Consider the following 25,707-nt stretch of genomic DNA (forward strand, 5'->3'; position numbering starts at 1 on the left):
GGGTGGACGTACCACCGAATTGCTCAACACGTGGGGCGTGAGGTCTCCACAGTACATCGATGTTGTCGCCAGTGGTCGGCGGAAGGTGCACGTGCCCGTCGACCTGGGACCGGACCGCAGCGGCACACGGATGCACGCCAAGACCGTAGGATCCTACGCAGTGCCGTAGGGGACCGCACCACCACTTCCCAGCAAATTAGGGACACTGTTGCTCCTGGGGTATCGGCGAGGACCATTCGCAACCGTCTCCATGAAGCTGGGCTACGGTCCCGCACACCGTTAGGCCGTCTTCCGCTCACGCCCCAACATCGTGCAGCCCGCCTCCAGTGGTGTCGCGACAGGCGTGAATGGAGGGACGAATGGAGATGTGTCGTCTTCAGCGATGAGAGTCGCTTCTGCCTTGGTGCCAATGATGGTCTTATGCATGTTTGGCGCCGTGCAGGTGAGCGCCACAATCAGGACTGCATACGACCGAGGCACACAGGGCCAACACCTGGCATCATGGTGTGGGGAGCGATCTCCTACACTGGCCGTACACCACTGGTGATCGTCGAGGGGACACTGAATAGTGCACGGTACATCCAAACCGTCATCGAACGCATCGTTCTACCATTCCTAGACTGGCAAGGGAACTTGCTGTTCCAACAGGACAATGCACGTCCGCATGTATCCCGTGCCACTCAACGTGCTCTAGAAGGTGTAAGTCACCTACCCTGGCCAGCAAGATCTCCGGATCTGTCCCCCATTGAGCATGTTTGGGACTGGATGAGGCGTCGTCTCACGCGGTCTGCACGTCCAGCACGAATGCTGGTCCAACTGAGGCGCCAGGTGGAAATGGCATGGCAAGCCGTTCCACAGGACTACATCCAGCATCTCTACGATCGTCTCCATGGGAGAATAGCAGCCTGCATTGCTGCGAAAGGTGGATATACACTGTACTAGTGCCGACATTGTGCATGCTCTGTTGCCTGTGTCTACGTGCCTGTGGTTCTGTCAGTGTGATCATGTGATGTATCTGACCTCAAGAATGTGTCAATAAAGTTTCCCCTTCCTGGGACAATGAGTTCACGGTGTTCTTATTTCAATTTCCAGGAGTGTATAAACCAACCTCAGATCTGAACAAATTCTGCTGCCCTGTAATTTTATGTCCATAACAATATCCCTTCACCTATACCCTGGCCTATTCAAAAGGGTGAAAGGTTAAGAATGTACAAATCGGTGTGCTAGTCCAAACAAGGATCCCTAGATAATAATTTTTGTCTTTTCTTTTTTCGTTACAGTTCTACCTTCTGTGCTCAATCATAGCTCGGTGCAAATGCTAGTACAGTGGAGTTGATTTAGTCTGATATGCTTGTGATTTTTTTTATTTACTTGTGGTAAATCAGGCATGGTTTGTGCCATCTACAACAGCCTCACTTGTGTTTTATCTCTGTCAAAAGAGCAGGCAACCCATCCCTGTTGTTATCGAGACTGGTAACTTAATCTTTCCTGGAGGGCCCAATATAAACTAGCACTGCAATAACTGCAGACTTCTCTGACTATGTTCATGACTCTTAATTGGCCCTCAAACAATCATGCAGCCATCAGCTCTATCTTGCCCACAATCCAGCTGGTGTTCTGCACTGCAGCAGCTCCTATATTCCCAGAAATGATGCTGATACAGTTTCATGCTAGGATTTCATTCGTTTCTCTTTTTGCTTAAGCACAACTCTTAGCTGCTACTATCAATCATCCTTTTAGTGTTAGCTAAATTTTCTTACACTGAGTACTAATATTTTCCACCATATCCTTACTTTCCCTGTTCTTGTCAGAAGGAATATCAAACTGTGTTTCTATTAAGTAGGTTGTGCATCTTCGTGCCTGCAAAATGATGAGAGCTAATGCTATGATTGTGGCATTCCATCTAGTTAACCATAAAAAGGATGCAGTGCTGGGTTTAGTTCATTGCTAATATCACTGTACCAAAAGCTGTCTTGTCATGTTTCCTCCACTAACATATGAATAATCTTCTTTTCTCTGGACATTAAAAACAAATGATACAGCTTCTCTTACTGATACTTTTATTATATTACTTATTTATTTGTCATTTCAAAAGTACCGAAATGTCAAAAATATATATAAGTGTTGACACAATTTTACACAACAGAGGACAAAAAATTGGACACTTCAAGTGCATTTGGTGTATCTCTCATGAGGTCTTGCATGGTGCAGGTGGTTGGTGATGAACACAGCAGATTGGTCTTGCATCTCGTTGTTTGTGACCGTAATCTATTGATAGACCTCCATATTGACCACTCCTCCGAATATCCAGAAGGAAGTTCTTCCTTTGGAGCGATCCATTCTCCCAAATACCGACATTTCTCCCGCCATCGCGAGATCCTTGCCACATATGGATTCTCGATGAGAGCCTCAGTAGTTGTCAAGAAGCTCTTTCTTGATTTCTGCCTCATATAGTGGATGGGCGTTCTTCGTTGTGGCCTTACTTTTCTCATATCTCGCAGCTACCTGACGTCTCATTTCAGGAGGATCTTTGCCAGCGAGCCAATGGAGTTTGTCCACAGGAATAGGTCTTAAGCAACCCGTGATACTCTGCCAAGACTCATTTAGAGCCTCATCTGCGTTCCTGGCATGACTGGACTTGTACCATACTGAACATGCATATTCAGCAGTGGAACAACATAGAGCAGGCGTGCTTGAGCTCAAAGTGCATGGATTAGCACACATGACATATGTCTCAATTGTCGCACTGTTTTATTTCTGGCTGCCACTTTCTGTTTGGTGTTTAGGCAATGCTTTTTATATGTTAGCGCGCGATCCAGTGTTACTACAAGATATTTGGGAGTAGGATTATGTTCGAGAGAAATACCTCCCAAGGATATATTTAAGGATCTATTTGCCTGTTTATTCTTGAGGTGGAAAGCGCAGATATGAGTCTTGGCAGGATTAGGTATCAAGTAAGTCCCATAATAGTAAACAGTGAATTCTTCCAAAGATTTTGATGGCGCATCTTCTACAGTCTCAAAACAGTCAGCCTGAGTAGTGATAGTGCAGTCATCAGCATAAATAAAGCTTTGAGCTCCTTCCGGGATAGGTTGATCGTTGGTATAGATGTTGAATAATAGCAGTGCAAGCACATTGCCTTGTCGAAGCCCATTTTTCTGAGTTCTCCACCTACTTTTCTTACCCTAAAATTCCACAAAAAATCTGGAATTGTGGGGAAGGTTTCTAATATTGCACATGCATGTGAAGTCTTTGGTTATGTCATAAACTTTATTCAGAAGGAGCCGATGGATGATCGCATTACAAGCTGTGGATAGATGGATAAATACAGCACCAGTAATGTGCCATTTCTCATATCCATCTTCGATATGTTGCGTTAAGTTTAATATCTGAGATGTGCAGCTCTTCCTTTCTCTGAAAGCTGTTTGCTGTGGTATTAGAAGAGGCTCCGCCTTTTTAATCATTCTCTGGAGAATGAGCCTCTCCAGTATTTTGTGGAGGTGACAGAGTAAAGAGATTGGTCTATAATTTTTGGGATCTTTCTATCCTTTCCATGTTTCAGTATGGCAATTACTCTTGATTTTTCGCCATACTTTAGCGATCTTGCACTCTCGAATACAGTTGCCCATAAATTGCAGTAACCAAAGCATTTTAGCGGAACCAAAATTCTTGATTTGTTCAGCTTTAATGTCATCCAGTCCTGCTGCTTTTCCCTATTTACATTTATTCAGGGCCTAATTCAATTCTTCAACAGAGAAATAAGGAGATAACATACTATTCTCTTGGTCTGTTTGCCTGAATAATTGTTTCCTCTCTATATTTCTGGATTTTGTTGATCTGCCATTAATGGGGAGTTGTTGAGCAATTTGGTCTGGTTTAATATTAAAATATGTGTTGACCTGAGTGTTATCATTACTCAGGCGATGTAATAGCTTCCAGGCCTTTTGACTACTTTTACTCATGTCACAGTGCCATTAATTGTATCCATTCTTCTCTGTTTGCCTCAGATATTGAAGAGAGGGCATTCTGTGCATGAATTGATGTGGCTGCACTAAAAGGATCTTCTTCAAACTTTCTGTAAAGAAGAGTGGTCGTTTCAGGTGTTATACCCTTGATATAGTTCATTCTGCATCCCCTTCGAATTTATGCTCAGGAGGCGGCATTAACGACGTTAACAAAATTTTTATATTGATCTATCACAGGATCTATAGTTACAATTTTCTCATGTAATAACTTCCATAATTTCTGCCAATCAGCCGTTTTGAAGTTGTACCTTCATCTGAAAGTGATTTCTTGAGGGCTTACTTGTGAGAGAACTTGACACATAGTAGGTCGATGTGTATTCGGTATGGGCTTACAGACGGATTTATTGCAGGTATGAAAAATATTTTCACTAATAAAAAGCAGATATGGATTATAGGCAGCGTCCACTGAAGAAATAATGAGGTAGTTGTCATGAAGGAGTGAGAGATGGAAAGTTTCATCCCACAGGAGGACAGCCTCACCATTTTGATCCTCTTGAGTGTACCCCCCAAACATGGCTGTGAATGTTGAAATCACATACCACAATAGAAGCTTTCCCTGTAATAAAATGTTCAGTAGGGGTGAAGAAAAAATCTGTTGCTGGAGGTTTATATGCTGATGTGACTACTGTTACTTACCAATAATAATTTCAATATTGTTATCCTCTGACTGACGAACAATACAGACTTAAAGGTCAGGTCTTATAAGGATGGCGCTTCCATACTGTGCATGTTGTGTTTCAGCAACCAGTTTTATTCCAGGAACTGAAGAACGTCTCTGCTGGGTGTATGTGTGTATTTCTTGAACACACAAAATATCACAGTGCTTAGTGCGGCACGTCTTGCAAGAGTTGTTGCTTGCAGGGATGTATTCCGTCAATATTCATGGATATTATAGACAACACTGGTCCAAAAACGACCACTGACTTAATGTCTCTAATACTTCTGATGTGAAAGGATCAGTCTACTCGTAATTATTCGTAGTAATGCAAATACGTACGAAATGTCTCATAACATGCTTTATGGCAATATTTGTTGAAAATCAACTAACCTGAGTATAACTGAATAGAGTTAGCTAAAGCAACCACCACAGGGGGATACTGGTGTGTCTCAATCTGTTCTTTATGAGACAATGTATGAATTACATATATCTATCTCATATGCCATGTGCTGTAACCTAAGATATGAAACTATGTCGATGTGCAAGTGCATAGCTACAAGTCTTACAAATTTATGGGTATAAATGTATGAGAGAGTTACACCTGCAGTCGCATGTGGCACACTAGTTAACTTCCCCTTAGTAAACGTAGCCACATTAATCTTAAACAATAAAAAATTTTAATAGCACAAATAATTACACACACAAATCCAAATAAGTAGCATCAACCTGCAAACTATTTCCACAATTTTATATTTTAGTGAAAAGTAGCTTTTTTTAGCGTTATATGAAAGCTGTATCGTCTTCCAACAACCTCCATTCAGTCAAGTAATTTCAAACAAAAAGTACTCTAATTCTTCTTATAACAATATTTAGAATCACACTTTCTTGATTTACGTTTCAGTTCGGCCTCAAGTGAACACTAATGTTAGTCTTTTGACAGATGACTAACGGTATAGGTTTTGAAAAGAACCATTTTGGACAGGAGTGGAAGGTAACAATTATCGTTTCAACTGATTTTCCTTAGAACTTTTTGGTTGGCCAATACCACCCGTATTAGCTTGAAGTGATTGGTAATATAATGGCGTGTGACAAGGGCCTCCCGTCGGGTAGACCGCTCACCTGGTGCAAGTCTTTCGAGTTGACGTTACTTCAGCAACTTGTGCGTTGATGGGTATGAAATGATGATGATTAGGACAACAAAACACCCAGTCCCTGAGCGGGGAAAATCTCTCACCCAGGAGGGAACCGAACTCAGGCCCTTAGGATTGACAGTCTGTTGCGCTGACCACTCAGGTACCGGGGGCAGAGCAATGGTGATAATGTGAAGAAAGTCCTTGCAGCCTTTATGGCATTTACCAGATATATTTCAGTACAAAACGTCTGAAAGTGGTCAGGAACATGATATGATGATGGCAGTAATAACCAGTTACTAATAATGACATTTGTTTTGGTGTTATCATATAAATACCACATTATAACAATTAAAATAAAGTACTATTGTCAATATCTCTCGTTCCCTTTGTCATTTGAAATCCGATTTTAACATATCACTGTGGGTTACTTTACTTAATTTCTGTACAGAATCTTCAGAATCAACAAGCTTATTTTCAGTGATGAGACTATTAAAATAGGACAGTTTCAAGTCAGGATTTAAGCTTCATGAGAGTAGCAGTATTGTAAGTTTGTGAATTCAGAGCTCTGTTATTACTTGAATAAAAATAGTAATTATTTTTGTCTCAGCAAGCGTTACTGAGAGAACAAAATATTTTCTGTTATGATTAAAGTAGACCATCCACAAAGAGCACAGTACCAACAGGAACTGTAGTAGAAATATGTAACTAAGTAGCTGGAGAGAATAGTGTAACAACATTACTATAAGGAGAACAACACAATTTAAAATCCATGCAATTTCATTCCAAGTCACAACCAAAATATCTCATCAAGTGTGTGAAGAATGGGAGCCCACAAACTGCAACTAGATCAGCATTCCCTAAATATTTAAAAGCCACTGCAGTATTATAGCCCAGATAGCAGCACACTATTATGTTGCAAGAACCATAATGACAGATACATTCTCATTTCGGTAAAAAGCCGCACAGCTTAAAGTGTTGCAAAACTCAAAAATGCCTATCACTTAAAAACAACTGTCTCAAGTTATTTAAAGTATGACAAAACTTAATAAGCAAACTACCTTACACCAATAAGAAATTGGTGGTAAATCGAAAAAAACTGACCAAAAACAAACATTATTAAGCATAAAGCAAAGCATTAGTAAAGATTTCTGAAAACCTCACATTTACTCAGAGAAATTAAGGAAAATACACACTATGAAATCATGTTTAAAGGAGATAAAAGACAACTAAAAAATCAAATTGAAACAAAGCAATTGGAAAGAAAGTACATTTGATAAATTAACTTATTACAATAAAAATTATGCATTTGGATTAAATTCATAACCTATAAATCACACTGAGCTCTTTCAACTGTCCTTGTGTTTCTCAAACAACTGGAATTATAATCTGATGTTTGTACAGTAGTTACATGATATTTAAAAACAGACAAATAATTAAAAGATTTCATGCATAAAATTAATCTTCATTAACTTAGAATTATGTACAGAGCTTTGTAATACAAAACTTTTTCACAAGAAATACAGCACTTGAACTGGCTATAGTGTATTGACATAAAATTTAACAAAGCAGAAACATTGAATTACTACACAATTTACCAAAAGGCCCTTTTTTGTGAAGATACACTGTTGATCCAAATCATTATACGCACTTCTGTAGGAGGAGTGTTTGCTACCCAGCGGCATTGTGGTTATGTCACGTAGTAATGAATCTATACAAACAGAAATGCGTGGTTATCATTCTAGTGACAGTATGTGAAAAAATGGCATAAATAACTTTGCCAAAGAGCAGATGGTTTTGCCTGGTGCTGGGTAAGTGCATCTCAGAAGCAGCGAATGTGGTTGGCTGTGCAGATGCTTCTATTGTGAGCCTCAATGAAACATTGTTGAAATATGGTGAAACAACAAGTTGATGAAGGTTGTAGGATGCCCATGCAATATCAAGAACAAGCAAATCAGAACCTAGCTGCTCTGTAAAGTGGGATAGATGACAATCTGTGGAGACAGGAGAAAATTCTTGAGCAGGCTCGAGAGTTTCAAGCTAGTAAGCAGACACTTTTGAACATGAGGCCCCAAGTTATATAACAGCTCTGTATTCCCATGTTGATCTAACGATGTTGTCAGTTACAATAGCAATACAAATAGGATAATCGAGATTGGACTGCATACCTAAAAGGAAGTGTCACATGTTGGGATTAATGACATTTCTTTCAGACCAGGTCAATGGTTGTGCTCAGATATGTCATTATCCAGATGAGTAGTAGTTTCATACATGCACCACACAACAGGTGCTGGAAGATGGAGGCAGTGTCATGCTATGGGGGATATTCATATGAGATGGCAAGAAAACAGCTGGTCATAACTGAAAGCACCATGACAGATGTGGAGAACATGAACATTATTGCAAACTTATCACTTAATGCTTGATGTATTTACAGAGAGTGACAACACCTTACAGCATGATAACTGTCCAAATTACAAGGTAAGAATCACACTGTAATGGTTTGAGCAGCATGATGGTTCACACTGTTGTCTTTCCCACCCAGCTCACCTCATTAGATCATGATGAAATGAATCTGGGGTGCTATTGCACACCAACTAGACAGCAACAAACCGATAGCCTACAGTTAATGGGAAAGGAGTGACATGTGTGTAGACTTATAGTGCAATTTGCAACTGAAAAACAAACGAAGAACTAATGAGTCCATACCATAGAGATGCACTGTTGTATTGTGGTCTGTAGGTGAATCAAAACGCTACTAGGCAGATGATTATAATTTTTCCCTTATCTCTGCATACTTGCCACCATCAGTTATTTCCTAATGGATGCAGGTTATTGATCACACAAATAGCATTACTATTAAGGAGGCATACCTCAATAATAGGTTTGCATATTCAAGAGATTTTTGTATCTTTGTCCATTCTTGAGATAAATATCCTACATTATGAATGTGTAATAAACACATTTCTGCTGTCGCCTGGGTAGTGGATACAGCTTCATGAAGATTGAAATGGCAGTTTCTTTCAAATAATTAGCAGCATTCTGGTACATTCTCTTGAAGAATATGGGGTCCTGATAACTGCACAGAACTTCTACTCAAACGAGTAAAAGATATCTCTCAATGCACAAATTTTGGGTAGCCCAATCATTAAAGCATGGACCATTTGCAACAAAAAATCACAATTGTGCGCTGTATATGTTGTATTTAGTATCTAACGTCTTCGAATGTGAAACTGCGGAAATGGATTTGTCATATTTTTTGTGACCTCTCTGTAGCACATGTGAACTATTTTCATAAAACACGTGTGGTCTTCTATGAACATGTGTAGGTCTACAGACCTCAACAATACTTTGAGTGGTGTCTATGTAGTGTGTATTAATTTGTGTTTCCTGTGACTGCCCCAATTAGTAAAAGATTTTCCACAAATACTACATTTGTAGGGTTTCTTTCCACTGTGTATTAACTTGTGGGCCTTGAGATAACTCAATACATTAAATAATTTACCACAAGTAACACATTTGTGGGGTCTCTCTCCTGTGTGTATTAATATGGGGTCTTCAGTTTGCACGACTGAGTAAATGATTTTCCACAGACATCGCAATTGTGTGGTCTCTGTCCAGTGTGTATTAATTCGTGTTTCTTGAGATTGCCCGACAGAGTAAATGATTTTCCACAGACATCGCATTTGTGTGGTCTCTGTCCAGTGTGTAGTAATTTGTGTTTGTTGAGACTGCCCCTTTCAGTAAACGATTTTGCACACACATCGCATTTGTGTGGTCTCTTTCCTGTGTGTTTTAAAATATGGGTCTTGAGACTGCCCGACTGAGTAAATGATTTTCCACAGACATCGCAATTGTGTGGTCTCTGTCCAGTGTGTATTAATTCATGTTGCTTGAGATTGCCGGACTGAGTAAACGATTTTCCACAAACATCGCATTTGTGTGGTCTCTGTCCAGTGTGTATTAATTCGTGTTTCTTAAGACTGCCCCTTTCAGTAAACGATTTTGCACACATATCGCATTTGTGTGGTCTCTTTCCTGTGTGTTTTAAAATATGGGTCTTGAGACTGCCCGACTGAGTAAATGATTTTCCACAGACACCGCATTTGTGTGGTCTCTGTCCAGTGTGTATTAATTCATGTTGCTTGAGATTGCACTTTACAGCAAATGATTTTCCACAAACATCGCATTCGTGGGGTCTTTCTCCCGTGTGTATTAAACCGTGTTTCTTAAGATTGCGTAACTGAGTAAACATTTTACCACAAACATCACATTTGTGATTTCTCTTTGCACTTAGCACAGTGTGGACATGAACATGGTCACTTTTACATAAAATTCCACAGTTATTACATCTTCCGAGTTTCTCTTCAGCTTCTTTCACAGTATGTGTATTACATATGTCTTTAAAGGATTTTTTAAAAGTTTTCCTGGGTACCTTGCACGAAGGGGGCTCCTCAGTCTGTTCCACAATTCCTTCTTGTACACATTCGAAGGAGATATTGTTTTCATGATCACTGCATTCAAGTTTCTCACTGTTGGTAGCAGATAATGCTTGGTCACCCTCCTTCATTCTCAAATGTTCTTTTAAGCAGTCATCAGTGGGCAATACCTCACCACATGACTTACACACAAATGCAGGTGCCTGCACACCATCAATGTGGATGAAAATATGCATTATGAGTCTGTATTTTGAAGGGAAGCTCTGTAGGCAGAAACTACAGTTAAACTTGTGGAATTCCTTTTCCTTGATGCTACAACTTAATCTTGTGCCACATAAGCCATCTTCTTGTGAAGTCTGTATTTTGGTATAGTTGTGAGACACACTGAAATCTGTTGACTTCTCTGCATATATCTCCAGCTTGTCATTGACTACTCCTTGATGTAATGTTTCTTGATATGAAATGTCACAGCTGTCACCAGCACTTTGAATGAAACTGAGGAAGGAGGAAAGACGTGTGAAATGTTGATTTACACAATACAAAATAATATTTCACCATCCACAAAATCGGGGCTTATAAACCAAAAGATAAAAATGTATGGCCATCACAGATAACTTATTCAGTAAATGTAAGTGATTTAAAATTGTCATGACATTCTACCAGAATGATAGAATTTTCCTAATATGAAACATTTTTATACAGCAAATGATCACAGGAAATTGAATAACGCCCTGTCTCATAAAGTGCTGACGAGGTTCCCTTATTCTCTAGTAGATTCTATTATTAAAAGTCTTGCAGTGTTTTTAAAATACTGTTCTACAATCTTTTACACCAAATTATTACATTTATTAGAAATAATATCCTCTAGTTTTGACATAAGAAAATCCACCAAAAGATAAAGGAAAACAAAAAATAAGAGTAATCTATGATTTTAAAATAAAAACCAATCACTCTTTCCATGTGGATTTTTCTTTGTTTTGGAGGACAGTTTAGGCTTTGGGTAGAAATTCTTAAAACCACCAATGATCAATCTATTTCTGAAAGCAATAAAGCATGGCATTTTATTTGACTCCAAATTATTCACCAACTACCACCAACATCACATTTCTTATTGGCTAGGTGGTATGGCCATCAACCATGTGGCCAACACCTGTACATATATAAGAAATAATGTCAGGTCAATAAATGAAGGAACACATACATAAATTTCCAGACTGATGAACAAATGTGAATGACACACACAAATTATTCCAACATTACATGTGTATTGTTAGCAGCACAGTTTACGTGTAGCCCTTTCTAATTGACATACTGTCTGGCAGGGAGGATGCCAATGCAGTTACAGCCTCCCATTCAAAATTATCTTTACAACTACTCAATATCTGGTCCCCTGGAGTTCCAAAACATCCTTGACTGAATCAAACAAATGTATCAATGGTGACATCAGCACGAATCATGTACAGCGAATCCTACCATAGTCTTCTGAGAGCAAGTAATTGCAGTAGGTGCATGGTCCATCCGTGTGATATCTGGGTCCAATCATTCCACCTGCAGCTACCCCATTCCATCACAATGAAAATGGACATCTTTGAGCTTCCCGATGAGGTCATTTGAGTGTGGATATGGCTGTGGGTGGGTAGGAGCATGCACATACTTCTGTGCTATTATTCTATCCTAATTGCTGCTTTTGACTGTTTTGCTTTTTGATGGATATATGGTTTCAAGTAACCAATGACAGTGAGAAATTTCAGTTTGCTTTCATCAAAAACTGTAACTTTGCTGCAGAAGATGTCTGTGCAAAGAAACATACTAAGAAATATTTCAGTCATCAGTTCGGTCATACAGGTTACCCTTAAAAGCTCTGAACAAAATGATCATGATCTCAATTGTGCTGCAGATTGTTGATTGCTGTTTTCTCAGATATACTGCAGATCACATGGTTGTGGTAAGGTTAGTACACGAGTTTGTTTCAATGCTACAAAACGTGTCATCTGCCACATTTTAGTCATAGGTCACTTAAAATCAGCTGTGTTTGTGTGTTGCCTATAACCAAGCAATGTAGCTGGTAGTGGATGTAGCAATATTGCAGTGGCAAGTGACACACATCAGCTATCAAGTAGTTTTAATCAGACTACAGTAAAAGCTATTTTCTATGTGATTAATAAACACCTTTGCAGTTAATCACTACATTGCGTAGAACAGTTATACGCTGTGTCAATAATGCCATACACCAGAAAACGTTCTGTAAGAGAAACTCTCAGTAAAATGGGCTTCTGTCTAAAATCTCCAGACACTAAGTTAATGTAGAATATTATGTCCCACTGACTACAGTACTGTATGCTGATTTTTTTTTTTAAAAAAAAACACCTTTTTGGTATGCCCTATGTAGGTATATTACTTACACAGTTGCTTCCACATAGGCCATATTATAAGAGTAGATGCCTGGTGTGCCCATTATTAAAGTGGCTGGAAACACCTCCCGCTTTCAAAGCTTACAGATGACATAGATTGCAGGCACTGCCTTTGCCCAAACACTCCTATCAACACATATACAAGGAGGACACAGCCAAAATCACACACTGTTCCAACATATTATCTGATTAGGGAAAAGCAGCGTATTCCAGCCATTCACATTCTCAGGATGGAGCAATATCCTTCAAATATACACTGGATGTGAGTGCTCAGTTTCTTGGATTCTACAGACCAGGTATGGCACATGCTGATACAATTTTTCTTGTCATTTGGCTTACTGTTGGTGAGGGCCACCTTACAGTAATTATTGTGCAATGTATCATTTTCCCCTGGGTTCAGTAGAAGAGGCACGATTGCTTTCTCACATAAAGCTGAAATTTTCCTACTAATTCAGCTGTTATGTAGCACTACTTGAAAATAATAAGTCATATCTAGGTTTCTTGTGGCATTACATCAACACTGTCTGAGCTACCTCCTTTTCTTCCCTCTACTGTTTAGGTTTGTTCCTGCCTGATACAGGAGTTTTATGGGCTATTACAACAATAATAAATCCTCCTCATTGTTACTCATATTTTTGTTGAGCCACATTACAAAAGAAACTATGTAGACAGCTGTTCTGTGCTAAACATTCACTGTAGACGAGCAACATTGGAACTATCACCAAGCTTTGCAGATGGTGAATACCGTGGGTTGACACTTACTTCCACAACAGGGCAAGTGCACCAACAGTGTGGTGAATCTACCTTACAATAATCATGGTCTGGCAAGATGTAAGCATTTTTGAGTATCAGCAGATGGTAAGACAATCCTCGGTTTGCTCTATGTGGTACCCACCTCAGTGACCTCCTTTTGACATGCGTATGTGTGTAGGTTACAATTATAATTAAGCAGGATTAGAGATTAGTTGTGAGAAAACAAATAACTGTGCTGAAGTAAATTCTAGCACTTGTATTTAGAAGACATAGCTCATCTCACAACCCACCAGGAGATGCTGGCATTACACCTGCATATCACGGACATTAATATCTCCTACAAATGAAATGGCTGGCAAAATTTTAGGATAATATTAGCAATGCTTCTTGCAAAGATGATCTTGGCAAATCAAAACAAAATCTAATGTTATCATTGAGTAACTCCCCTAAGAATTCATACAGCTAGGGTCTGATCTCAGTCCTCACTTAGCCTCACTTATGCCTCACACACAGCAAAAACACAGGTTGTCCATTCAGCAATCCTTACCCACAGTGGCAACCAGTCAGATACTGTGCCCTGACAGCATGTGAGTATTGAAACATTTACAGAGTGACCCACGTGAAATACTGTGGCCATCTACAAATAAAAAGTTTCATTTACTTCACATGTGCTATCAAACTATGAATGTTCCATTGCAGTATACGAGTAATTAAATCAATGATAAGCTTTTGTGTCATTACTACAATTGATTAGGGAGATGACAATTTTAGGGTTTTCACTGTGGAACTTGGTGGTTCCAACACAAAACCATCAATGTTTGCATCTAGGGGCTGAGTCCACTTGTGATTCATGGGATAGGGTATTTGTACCTGATGCTCTGGAAGCATCAAGTCTCATTATTTTGACAGTTGTTATTTCTTTTTTTTTCTCCAGTGAGTATGGTGGTGGCTTTAGGTTTCAAATATTTTCTATCTTGTTCTGTTGGGATAGAGTAGAACATCAAGAAACACCCCCATCAGCTGCCACAACCCCCTAGTCACCATCAAATGTGTTCTTGAAAACTTTGCTAGTGAAAGCTCCAACACTGAATATACCAAGATGTCTCATTGGAACCACCTTCCCATAACAAAAGTGAGTGACATGCAGGTATCCTAGTCTATTGCTGGACAGTTATGGTTCAAGTTGGTACAACTGTTCCAACACGTATGTTCCTGATTCATATGCAGCTTTCTGGTATTTCTCATGGAGTTCTTGTACCTTAAATGACACAGTACAAAAAAGCTTGTGATATTTGGGACTTGTGGCATCATCTCAAAGCTGATTACATGAGCAGTTACGCATACTGTTAACCCTTATGAATTTAGTTCAATATTATATCTTTTAACTCCAGCTTACCATTTAAGTTATTCATAATTTTCCTCAAGTATGTGTTGCCTCATTTCTACCAGCCAATCCTAATTCCTGTGTAACTTCCAAACAATAACTTATGATAAACAATAACTTACTGAAGTATGTAGTGAGAATATATGATATTAAGTGTACAATTAAAAATTCTATCAGCATCTACATGGCACAATGTCATGATTTCCTAATTTTGTGACTTTTTGGTAATAGGTAAATTATTTCACATGTTTCAGATGTGTGGCACCCACTTACCATATCAAACATTTATCTTGGCAAAGTGAAGTGACATGCATGCCGTTACAAAACAGACAGACACATAAATTACATAAAACTGCAATGGAAGGATATCTAGGGAGGGTCCACACACTAACATGTGGTTAATGAAGATGGATGGCAGGTCTTTCTAGTAGTAAAGGTACCAGCCACCCCCATACCATATGCTAGCTTGCAGAGTATCTATGTAGATGTAAATGCAGAATGGTTTGGATGATTATACAATTTGGTCTTGTACCATTAGCCAACATGACCTTGCTATGTTTGTACTGTGAACAGCTAAAAGCAAGGGGAACTACACCTGTTATAATCACATGCTGCTCTGCTGTATAGTTTAATTATCATGACATCCAAGTGCGTAAAATATTCCAGAAGCAATATAGCCTCCCAATAAGATCTCTGGAAGAGGGCTACACTCGTGGATATCATCAGGTGAAATAAACAATATCACTACAAGTCAGAGTGTGGAATGTGAAGTCCCTTGACTGATTCGGTGAGTCAGAGAACATGAAATGAGAAATAGGTAAGTTGAAGTTTGATATGGTGGGAATTCGTGTGGTGCATGGGAGGAAAAACAACATTTCTAGTCAGGTGAATACAGAGAAAAGAAGGGTAATGCACCAGTAGAAGTTATTATAAATAAGAATATAGAAATGTAGGTAAACTATAATGAACAGTATTGTTGACTCAGATTCATAGCCAAGACAGATAAAAGGCAAAACTATCCACAAATGTACAGGCACATATAATTACTAGCTCTGTCAATTCTAAATAACTTAAAAGAATGTATCAGCCTTTACCTAGATAAAATTTAGAAGTGGTGCAAGGATTGCCCGCTAGCTTCAAACATTACGACTAAAAATAGTGTATTTCACAAAAGGGAGAAATGTAGTATCCTATCACTGCTCTCATATATTCTTGAGTGTAGCAATATGTGGAGATACCAAATGGAATCATCACATTGGTTCAATTGTAGGTACAGCACTCGGTCCATTGCTACGATACCAGAGAATCCATTGCAAGGATACCGCAGAAATCCAATGTTTTCGAAACAACTGTGTGACACCTCAGAACATTGCTGAAGGGTGTGTGATGCTTATCATATAGGCCTAACCAGAGATATTTATCTCTTATTTCACAGTGCTTCGTAAGGAACAGGTTTAGATCTAGACACAGCAGTCACACTCATCTGTGAGCATTTACTAGGTGAAAAACGGTCAATGTTTACCATGGATATACACAGTAAATGCAGAATTGAATTTTTTCCTAAAAATGATTTTGCAACCTCATCAGTCCAGCCTTCCTACACAACAGGTCAAGTGGCTACTACAGTTCAAACACCAAAAAGGCATAGCTACAATTTGGGATGAGAATATCTTGTGACAGGAAAAAAGAGCTTTACTGAGCACAAAGGAAGATCTGATTGTGCACTACAGACAGTATAGCAGAATATTTCACAATCACAGTTTGTTGTCTTCTGAAGTAGATAGAGATCTCTCTACCTTGCACAAGATAATTAAGTCCAAGGAGTTATTCATCTCTTGCTCTTACTTCCAGGCAGTATTGTGGTGGTTTACAGAATAAGAATACTAGGAAAATTATTAACACAAAGTTTAACTGTCCATCCACACTGTGCCCCTTATATACCTACTGATAACATTTGTCCTGTAATTTCCCTCTAATTCTGTGATAACAATAGTTTCCTCCAATGATCTGAGCACAACTGGTCAATATTCATTTTACTGTCATGGTCAGATAAATCACTATCAGTTTTGCTCCCATATCAGCCAAATTTGCAATGTGTGCACTAAGTCCTTTTGGGCAATTGTACTGTGTTAGATTTCCCATATTCAGACATAGGGGATTCTAGGTATCCTTGGTTAGTAGCTTCTCACAAGTCACAAAAGATGACTCACCAGTAAAGTCTTCATGGCCTTACTAAAGCTGACTACAGCTGCTTTATGAAATTTAAGAACATGATGGTGGCCTGTAAACTGTGAATACAACAAGCTTGTTTCCCAATCCACATTGCTGACACAGTAATCAAAGAGTTGTTCACCCCAACATTCATTAAACTGAAGGGGCTGAAACTTGACTCCAGGTTTTGGATATATAAGCACTCACCCTTTCCTCTTACTTGTTCTACATGGTAGGACATTAGCCTGTACCCATCACATTGAATTTGTATGACTTCCATGTCATTTTCAATTACAACAGTAAGCACTATACAGCTGCTGACATCTCACCTGCACTTTTTTATAAAAGAAGTACACTCTTTTATTGAAGAACAGACACACAAACCAGCTGTTTTATGGAATGTGTTACTAACATAACTGCTTTGTAATATTTTTACTTATCAATAATAATGAACCATCATGTATATTTCAAACATCAGGCTTAACATGAACTCACTTAAGGTGAACACTTGCTTAACACCAACAGAATATCAGTAGTGGCAGTGATGTACATGATATTGTACAATGTTTTACTGGTTAACAAATTTCAGTCAGCATGAATTACAAACTGTGTTTTAGTCTGTAGCACCATTACATTTTTCATTAAACCTGAATTGTCAATGCTTTTCTTTTTTCCTAATGTTTCTCTAGCTGACCTTTGTGCATAACATTGCTCAACAATCACCATCAACAAGGAAAACAATTGCGACACAAACAGCGTGGAAAACTAGATTCCATCGACAAGTGCAATTCCATGGTGAGATGTGCTTTTATATTCTTTAAATAGAGCCAGTAGTAGTAACACTGAGTTCCAAGAAGTGAAAGGGTTGTCATGCTGTAGGAAGCACAAAGCATAGATAAGCAAGTGAAACTAAAAATACTGCAGGAAGCAGAATATGGTGTATTGAAAAACAGCACAATTGGAAGAAGGTTTAGACTCAGCAAACCTACATTATCTACACTACTTAAATGAAATGTTCTTAATTCTGCTGCTCTGTGTTCCAGGTGCATGCTGAAGTGTCTTCACAGTGTTATTGGTTGGTTGGTTTGGGGGATCAAAGGGACCAGACTGCTACGGTCATCGGTCCCTTTTTCCAAAGACAAAGAACACTCACAGAGAATAAAAACGAGGAACAGAATAGAACACAGACGATACACAAGAGAAACTGAGACAAAGACAAGACAAAACGAACTAAAACCACACAGAGTGTGAGGGTGGTTGGCCGACCAGAGAAACAAAAAAAAAGGAAAAGCCAACCACTTAGAAACACGTTAAAAAATCAGTTTAAAACCGGAGGCCAAAGGCCAGAATCAACACAAAACAATAAGATAAAATAGAAACACTCAGATTAAATGATAAAAGCCCCCTGCCCGAATAAAACTTAAAACTAAGTCAGCCATAGCCGAGTCATCTGTTAAAAGGGCAGGGAGCGTGTCAGGCAGTGCGAACGACTGCCTGAGCACAGCTAAAAGTGGACAGTCCAATAAAATGTGGACCGCCGTCAAAATGGAGCCGCAGCGACATAAAGGTGGGTCCTCTCGTCGCAATAAGTGTCCGTGCGTCAGCCACGTGTGCCCAATGCGCAGCCGGCAGAGGACAACAGACTCCTTGCGAGAGACCCGCAAGGAGGAGCGCCACACACCGGTAGCCCCCTTGATGGCCCGAAGTTTGTTGGGCATGGGCAGGGCGCGCCATTCAGTGTCCCAAAGGTCCAGAATTTTGCGGCGTAGGAACGCTCGCAAATCTGTCTCCGGGAGGCCAACGTCCAGAGATGGTGCAGTAATCGCCTCTTTCGCCAGCCGGTCAACATTTTCGTTGCCGGGGATCCCAACATGGCCTGGGGTCCACACGAAGACCGCGGAGCGGCCGCAACGCGCAAGAGTATGCAGGGACTCATGGATAGCCATCACCAGACGGGAACGAGGAAAACACTGGTCGAGAGCTCGTAAACTGCTCAGGGAATCGCTACAGATAACGAAGGACTCACCTGAGCAGGAGCGGATATACTCTAGGGCACGAAAGATGGCGACCAGCTCAGCAGTGTAAACGCTGCAGCCATCCGGCAAGGAACGTTGTTCGGAATGGTCCCCTAGAGTTAGCGCATACCCGACACGACCAGCAACCATCGAACCGTCGGTGTAAACAATTCCAGAGCCCTGATACGTGGCCAGGATGGAAGAAAAGCGGCGGCGGAAGGCCTCTGGAGGGACCGAGTCCTTCGAGCCCTGTGACAAGTCGAGCCGAAGGCAAGGGCGAGGACAACACCATGGGGGTGTACGCGAAGTGGCCCGGAAAGGAGGGGGAACAGGGAAAAATCCAAGCCCGGAGAGAAGCTCCTTAACGCGTACGGCGATCGGACAACCCGACCGGGGCCGACGCTCTGGCAGATGGACGACCGACTGTGGGAACAGCACACGGTAATTTGGATGCCCGGGCAAGCTAAAAACATGGGCAGCATAAGCAGCCAGTAATTGTTGACGTCGGAACCGCAGTGGAGGGACACCTGCCTCCACTAGTAAGCTGTCCACAGGGCTGGTGCGGAAAGCACCAGTGGCAAGGCGTATCCCGCTGTGGAGAATTGGGTCCAACACCCGTAACGCAGATGGGGATGCTGAGCCATAAGCCAGGCACCCATAATCCAGGCGGGACTGGATTAACGCCTGGTAGAGCCGTAACAGGGTAGAGCGGTCGGCGCCCCAGCGGGTGTGGCTCAAACAGCGCAGAGCATTGAGATGCCGCCAACACGCCTGTTTGAGCTGCCGGATATGTGGCAGCCAAGTCAACCGGGCATCGAAAACCACCCCCAAAAACCTGTGGGTCTCCACCACAGCAAGCAGTTCGTCGGCAAGATAAAGCTGCGGGTCAGGATGGACTGTTCGGCGCCGGCAGAAATGCATAACGCGGGTCTTGGCTGCCGAAAACTGAAACCCATGCGCTACAGCCCAAGACTGCGCCTTGCGGATAGCGCCCTGTAGCTGACGTTCAACTGCTCTAATGCCAGTAGAGCTGTAATAAAGGCAGAAGTCGTCAGCATACAGGGAAGCGGAGACAGAATTTCCCACGGCCGCAGCAAGCCCGTTAACGGCTATTAAAAACAGACAGACAGTTAAAACAGAACCCTGTGGCACACCGTTCTCCTGGACGTGGGAGGAACTACACGAGGCCGCGACTTGCACGCGGAACGTACGACACGACAGAAAATTGCGGATAAAAATCGGCAGAGGACCCCGAAGACCCCATCCATGAAGCGTAGAAAGGATGTGATGACGCCATGTCGTATCGTACGCCTTCCGCATGTCGAAAAAGACAGCGACCAGGTGCTGACGGCGGGAAAAGGCAGTACGGATGGCCGACTCCAGGCTCACCAGATTGTCGGTGGCGGAGCGGCCTTTACGGAACCCACCCTGAGACGGAGCAAGAAGGCCCCGAGACTCCAGTACCCAATTCAAGCGCCGGCTCACCATCCGTTCAAGCAACTTGCAAAGAACGTTGGTGAGGCTAATGGGACGGTAGCTGTCCACCTCCAGAGGGTTCTTTCCAGGTTTCAAGACGGGGATGACAACGCCGTCCCGCCATTGCGACGGAAACTCCCCCTCGACCCAAAGACGGTTGTAAAGATCGAGAAGGCGCCGCTGGCAGACCACTGAAAGGTGTTTCAGCATCTGACAGTGGATGCCATCCGGCCCAGGAGCGGTATCAGGGCAAGCAGCTAGGGCACTGCGAAATTCCCACTCACTAAATGGAGCATTGTAAGATTCTAGGTGGTTGGTGCGAAACGAAAGGCTCCGACGTTCCATCCGCTCTTTAATGGAGCGGAAGGCCTGGGGGTAATTCGCAGAGGCGGAACTCATAGCAAAATGCTCTGCTAAGCGATTTGCAATGACGTCGGAGTCAGTACAAACTGCTCCATTCAGTGAGAGCGCAGGGACGCTGGCAGGGGTCCGATGGCCGTAGACGCGTCGAATCTTGGCCCAGACCTGCGATGGAGTGACATGGAGGCCAATGGTGGATACATACCGCTCCCAGCACTCCTTCTTGCCTTGGCGGATAAGGAGGCGTGCCCGCGCACGCAGCCGTTTGAAGGCGATAAGGTGGTCGATGGAGGGATGTCGCTTGTGACGCTGGAGCGCCCGCCGGCGATCTTTAATCGCTTCAGCGATCGCAGGCGACCACCAAGGCACAGCCTTCCGCCGAGGGGACCCAGAAGAACGGGGAATGGCAGATTCGGCGGCAGTAACGATGCCGGTGGTGACCGATTGAACCACCGCATCAATGTCATCAGTAGGGAGAGGCTCAAAAGCGGCAGTGGAGGAGAACAAGTCCCAGTCAGCCTTATTCATAGCCCATCTGCTAGGGCGCCCAGAAGAGTGGCGCTGTGGTAGTGACAAAAAGATCGGAAAGTGGTCACTACCACACAGGTCGTCATGCACACTCCATTGGACAGACGGTAAGAGGCTATGGCTACAGAGTGAAAGGTCAATGGCGGAGTAGGTGCCATGCGCCACACTGAAGTGTGTGAAGGCACCATCATTTAACAGCGAGAGATCGAGCTGCGACAATAAACGCTCAACGATGGCGCCTCGACCTGTTGCCACTGACCCACCCCACAGAGGGTTATGGGCGTTGAAGTCGCCCAAGAGCAAGAAAGGTGGCGGCAATTGGGCGACTAGTGCAGCCAGGACATGCTGCGAGACATCACCATCCGGTGGAATGTAAAGGCTGCAGACGGTAACAGCCTGTGGCGTCCACACGCGTACAGCGACAGCCTCTAAAGGCGTCTGGAGAGGGACAGACTCGCTGTGCAGAGTGTGAAGGACATATATGCAGACGCCACCAGACACCCTTTCATAAGCTGCTCGGTTCTTATAGTAACCCCGATAGCCACGGAGGGCGGGGGTTCGCATTGCTGGAAACCAAGTTTCCTGGAGAGCAATGCAGAAGAAAGGGTGAAGGCTGATAAGTTGGCGGAGCTCAGCTAGATGGTGGAAGAAACCGCTGCAGTTCCACTGGAGGATGGTGTGGTCCATGGCTGGGAAAGGCGTGACGGGACTGGGAAGGCAGATTACGCCGCCGGATCACCTGCTGCCTCCGACTGAGCACCCGCGCTAGTGCCATGCATGGCGTCTGAGGGACCGCCGAGATCGAGGTCCTCAGCGGACGCCAGAATCTCCACCTCATCTTCGGACGCAGAGGGAGAAGGTCGCGGTGGGACAGGTGCCACCGCAATTTCAGGATTCTTGGGAGCCTTTTTCTTTGACTGCTTTGCTCGCTGTGCCTTTGGGGGATCTGGCTGGGAGGGCGTCACTGGGTCAGTCTCAGGGACTGAAGACGACCGCGACGCCCGACAACCAGCGACCGGTGGTTTTTTGGCAGACTGGCGAGTGTCCGCTTTGGCACTGGGCAAAGCCTGGGATGGGAGGGCCCCAAGGGACCCCTTCCGGGCGAGAGGAGCCGAAGAAGGCCCACGCTTCTCCGGCTGTGAAGGGGGAACAGATGTCCCCGGTGGTTGGGGTGGTGTTGCTCCTGAAGTAGATGGAGCAGGAGCAACAGGGAGTGAAGTGCCCCCCACAACCGAGGGGGCCGGTGATGGCTGACAGAGCTGAGTTCGAACTGTTGGGGACGACACTGAAGAAGTTCGAACAGGTGTTGCAGCAGCAGCATAGGTGGACGGCATGGGCACAGGATGTAGCCTTTCAAACTTCCGCCGTGCCTCGGTGTAGGTCAGGCGGTCCAGGGTCTTATATTCCATTATCTTCCTTTCCTTCTGGAAGATCCGACAGTCCGGCGAGCAGGGGGAATGGTGTTCTCCGCAGTTAACACAGATAGGAGGCGGGGCACATGGAGTATCGGGATGAGATGGGCGTCCGCAATCTCGACATGTGAGGCTGGAAGTGCAGCGGGAAGACATATGGCCGAACTTCCAGCACTTGAAGCACCGCATCGGGGGAGGGATATAGGGCTTGACGTCACATCGGTAGACCATCACCTTGACCTTTTCCGGTAACGTATCACCCTCGAAGGCCAAGATGAAGGCACCGGTAGCAACCTGGTTGTCCCTCGGACCCCGATGAACGCGCCGGACGAAATGAACGCCTCGTCGTTCGAGGTTGGCGCGCAGCTCGTCATCAGACTGCAAAAGGAGGTCCCTATGGAAAATAACACCCTGGACCATATTTAAACTCTTATGCGGTGTGATCGTAACAGCAACATCCCCCAACTTGTCACAAGCAAGTAACCGCCGTGACTGGGCAGAGGATGCCGTTTGTATCAGGACCGATCCAGAGCGCATTTTTGACAAACCCTCCACCTCCCCAAACTTGTCCTCTAAATGCTCGACGAAGAACTGAGGCTTTGTGGAGAGAAAAGACTCCCCATCAGCCCTCGTACAAACTAAGAATCGGGGCGAATATTTGCTACTGCCATCCTGAGATTTACGTTCCTCCCACGGCGTGGCCAGAGAGGGGAACGTTTTCGGATTGTACTTTTCAGCATTAAATTGAGCCCGAGAACGCTTAGAGACTGCTGGCGGCTGGCCGCCAGCGAGAGAAGAAGTGCCACGCTTCATTGCGTGTCATCCACCCTGATGCCACCTACTCCGACCAAGGGCCCTCCCCACGGGCGCCACCCAGCCACAGCAAAGGCCACCTGGCAGGATGGCCATTGCCGGGAGTCCCGATGCCCCAAGGAGATGGGCATCTACTCCTTGGCATACGTGGGGAGTGAACGGCGCAGGCATCAGTAGAGCGATCCCTGTGTAGTCAGGGGGCTACAACCAAGAGGGTACATGGCGGCCCCACCACAACGGACTGGCTACCGTGCTGGATGTTAGGTGACAAGTGGTCCATGGTCGCCGTCAGTGCAGAAAATGGCCCTGCACAGTGTTTGGCAGAGAGTGTACGCAGGAGCGTATCCATGCCCAAGCGATGGAAAGCGGGCAGGACTGCAACGCAACGACGAAGAAGATGGCGAAAGTTCGGAACACAACATGGACACAAGGCACCAAGTAAGGCGCCCTTCCCCAATTGGCTCGCTCTTCGGAAGAATTTTGAAATATGGAGGTCAAACCCAACAGGGGACCAAAACATAAGGCCGAAACGTGTGAGACTCCTTTTAGTCGCCTCTTACGACAGGCAGGAATACCGCGGGCCTATTCTAACCCCCGAACCCGCAGGGGGGCACAGTGTTATATATGAAGATGCTGAACTTATACTTTTACAGTGCTTCAGCTATATGTGCACCTCCAATGTACCTATAAGTGGAAATATAATTCAGTGAACAACAAATGAGACTGCAGAAAATTTACACATTCAAAACAGACTTCAATTCTTTTGTTTGTTGGCTGTGTAAGTTCCAAAACAAAGGCCTAATTTCATGCTCAGTGATAGGCAATGAAATGAATAAAGTTGACGAAGAAGGGGCAAGCATAGGTTGCATGAATTTGACCAAGTGAGAGAAAAGTTTGCTGTATCTTATGCCAGCAATGTGGACAAAACTAGTATTTCTTTACAACTTCTGCCAAGTCAAACCCACAAAACAAAAGGTGACATGCGGCATCATGGGGCCAGCAGTAAACAACATTCTTGGGTGATCAGTAAATCTGAGAAACTGATATGTTTTAAGAACATAAAATTAATTTTTCACCTTGCATCTACTCTCATTATTGGAAAGCTTGGATTGACAATTAATCATAAATGGCTTTTTTGTTCTGTTTGTGCAGTTATTGCAAACCACTGTTATAAATGGGACTGCTATACCTTGTAATATTTTAAAGCATCTTTTTAATCTGCTGCAATAACAGAATAGTAGATATAGTAGTGTTTTCTCTGATAACATGCATAATTTTGCTGTAGTCAGTATATACTGTATGTATATACTGCAAATGGTTAATATATAGAAAAAATATAACTTTTTAAAAATAACTTATGGCATTTTGGTCCCTAGGGGTTATTGTTTGTTTTCCTTTCACATGGAGTAACTAAAAATTTATACTGCTCAAAAAATTCTGCAGTGCATAATAAAAACGTACCTTAAACTATCAGATGCTTTTCTTATTGAGGCTGCCACCTGAAATAGTACAAAGAATTACTGGTGATCTAAAACTGATGAAACAGTAAATAAATAAAATTGTATTAACACCCACTAACATCTGAATGTTCCAAACAATACTTGGAAATAGTATTATCAAAAAGAGACACTACATAAATGTAACAGTTATTGAAGAAAATTATAGGTAAAAATTAACACTTCATTTCAGCACTTTGTTTTTAGCTGTGTAAGTAACTATAGAAACATTGATTTATTTGAAAACAAATTTCCTACTTGATACTTCAAAATTAAATGCTTGAAATATCTTTCACCTCTCTGGCACACAGTTAGGCAAAGTACCAGAGAAAAATGTAAAAAATCGTCCGATTTTTACTGATGAAACTGGCAAAGGAAAGAACTGAAGAAATATCTATCTGAACTGCTATTAAATGTATTTTTTTCACAACTGCAGCATTCAATATTATGCCATTCTCTTGAGATAGCTCACTGCATGGAACATCAGTTTCATCTACAGAGTAAATTCAGGAGTACAGCTTGACATGAAAGCTATAGGAATTATTACATGAAGTGGTTTTATTTTATAGGCATATAAATGACAAATATTTGTGTAG

General features: G+C 42.7%; 1 protein-coding gene across 1 annotated transcript in view; it reads right to left on the minus strand.

The window, feature by feature from the left end:
* Nucleotides 1-5,337: 5,337 nt before the first annotated feature.
* The window catches only part of LOC126212622 (zinc finger protein 267-like), a 29,440-nt gene continuing 9,070 nt past the window's right edge, over nt 5,338-25,707 (minus strand). Inside the window, exons 3-5 of the mRNA XM_049940051.1 lie at nt 25,077-25,114; nt 10,164-10,747; nt 5,338-5,342 (exon numbers count right to left, since the gene is read on the minus strand). Of these exons, the coding sequence (XP_049796008.1) occupies nt 5,338-5,342; nt 10,164-10,747; nt 25,077-25,114 (627 nt within the window). The remainder of the gene's footprint in view (nt 5,343-10,163; nt 10,748-25,076; nt 25,115-25,707) is intronic.

Source organism: Schistocerca nitens, chromosome 11, assembly GCF_023898315.1.
Source record: "Schistocerca nitens isolate TAMUIC-IGC-003100 chromosome 11, iqSchNite1.1, whole genome shotgun sequence".
Classification (NCBI taxonomy): domain Eukaryota; kingdom Metazoa; phylum Arthropoda; class Insecta; order Orthoptera; family Acrididae; genus Schistocerca; species Schistocerca nitens.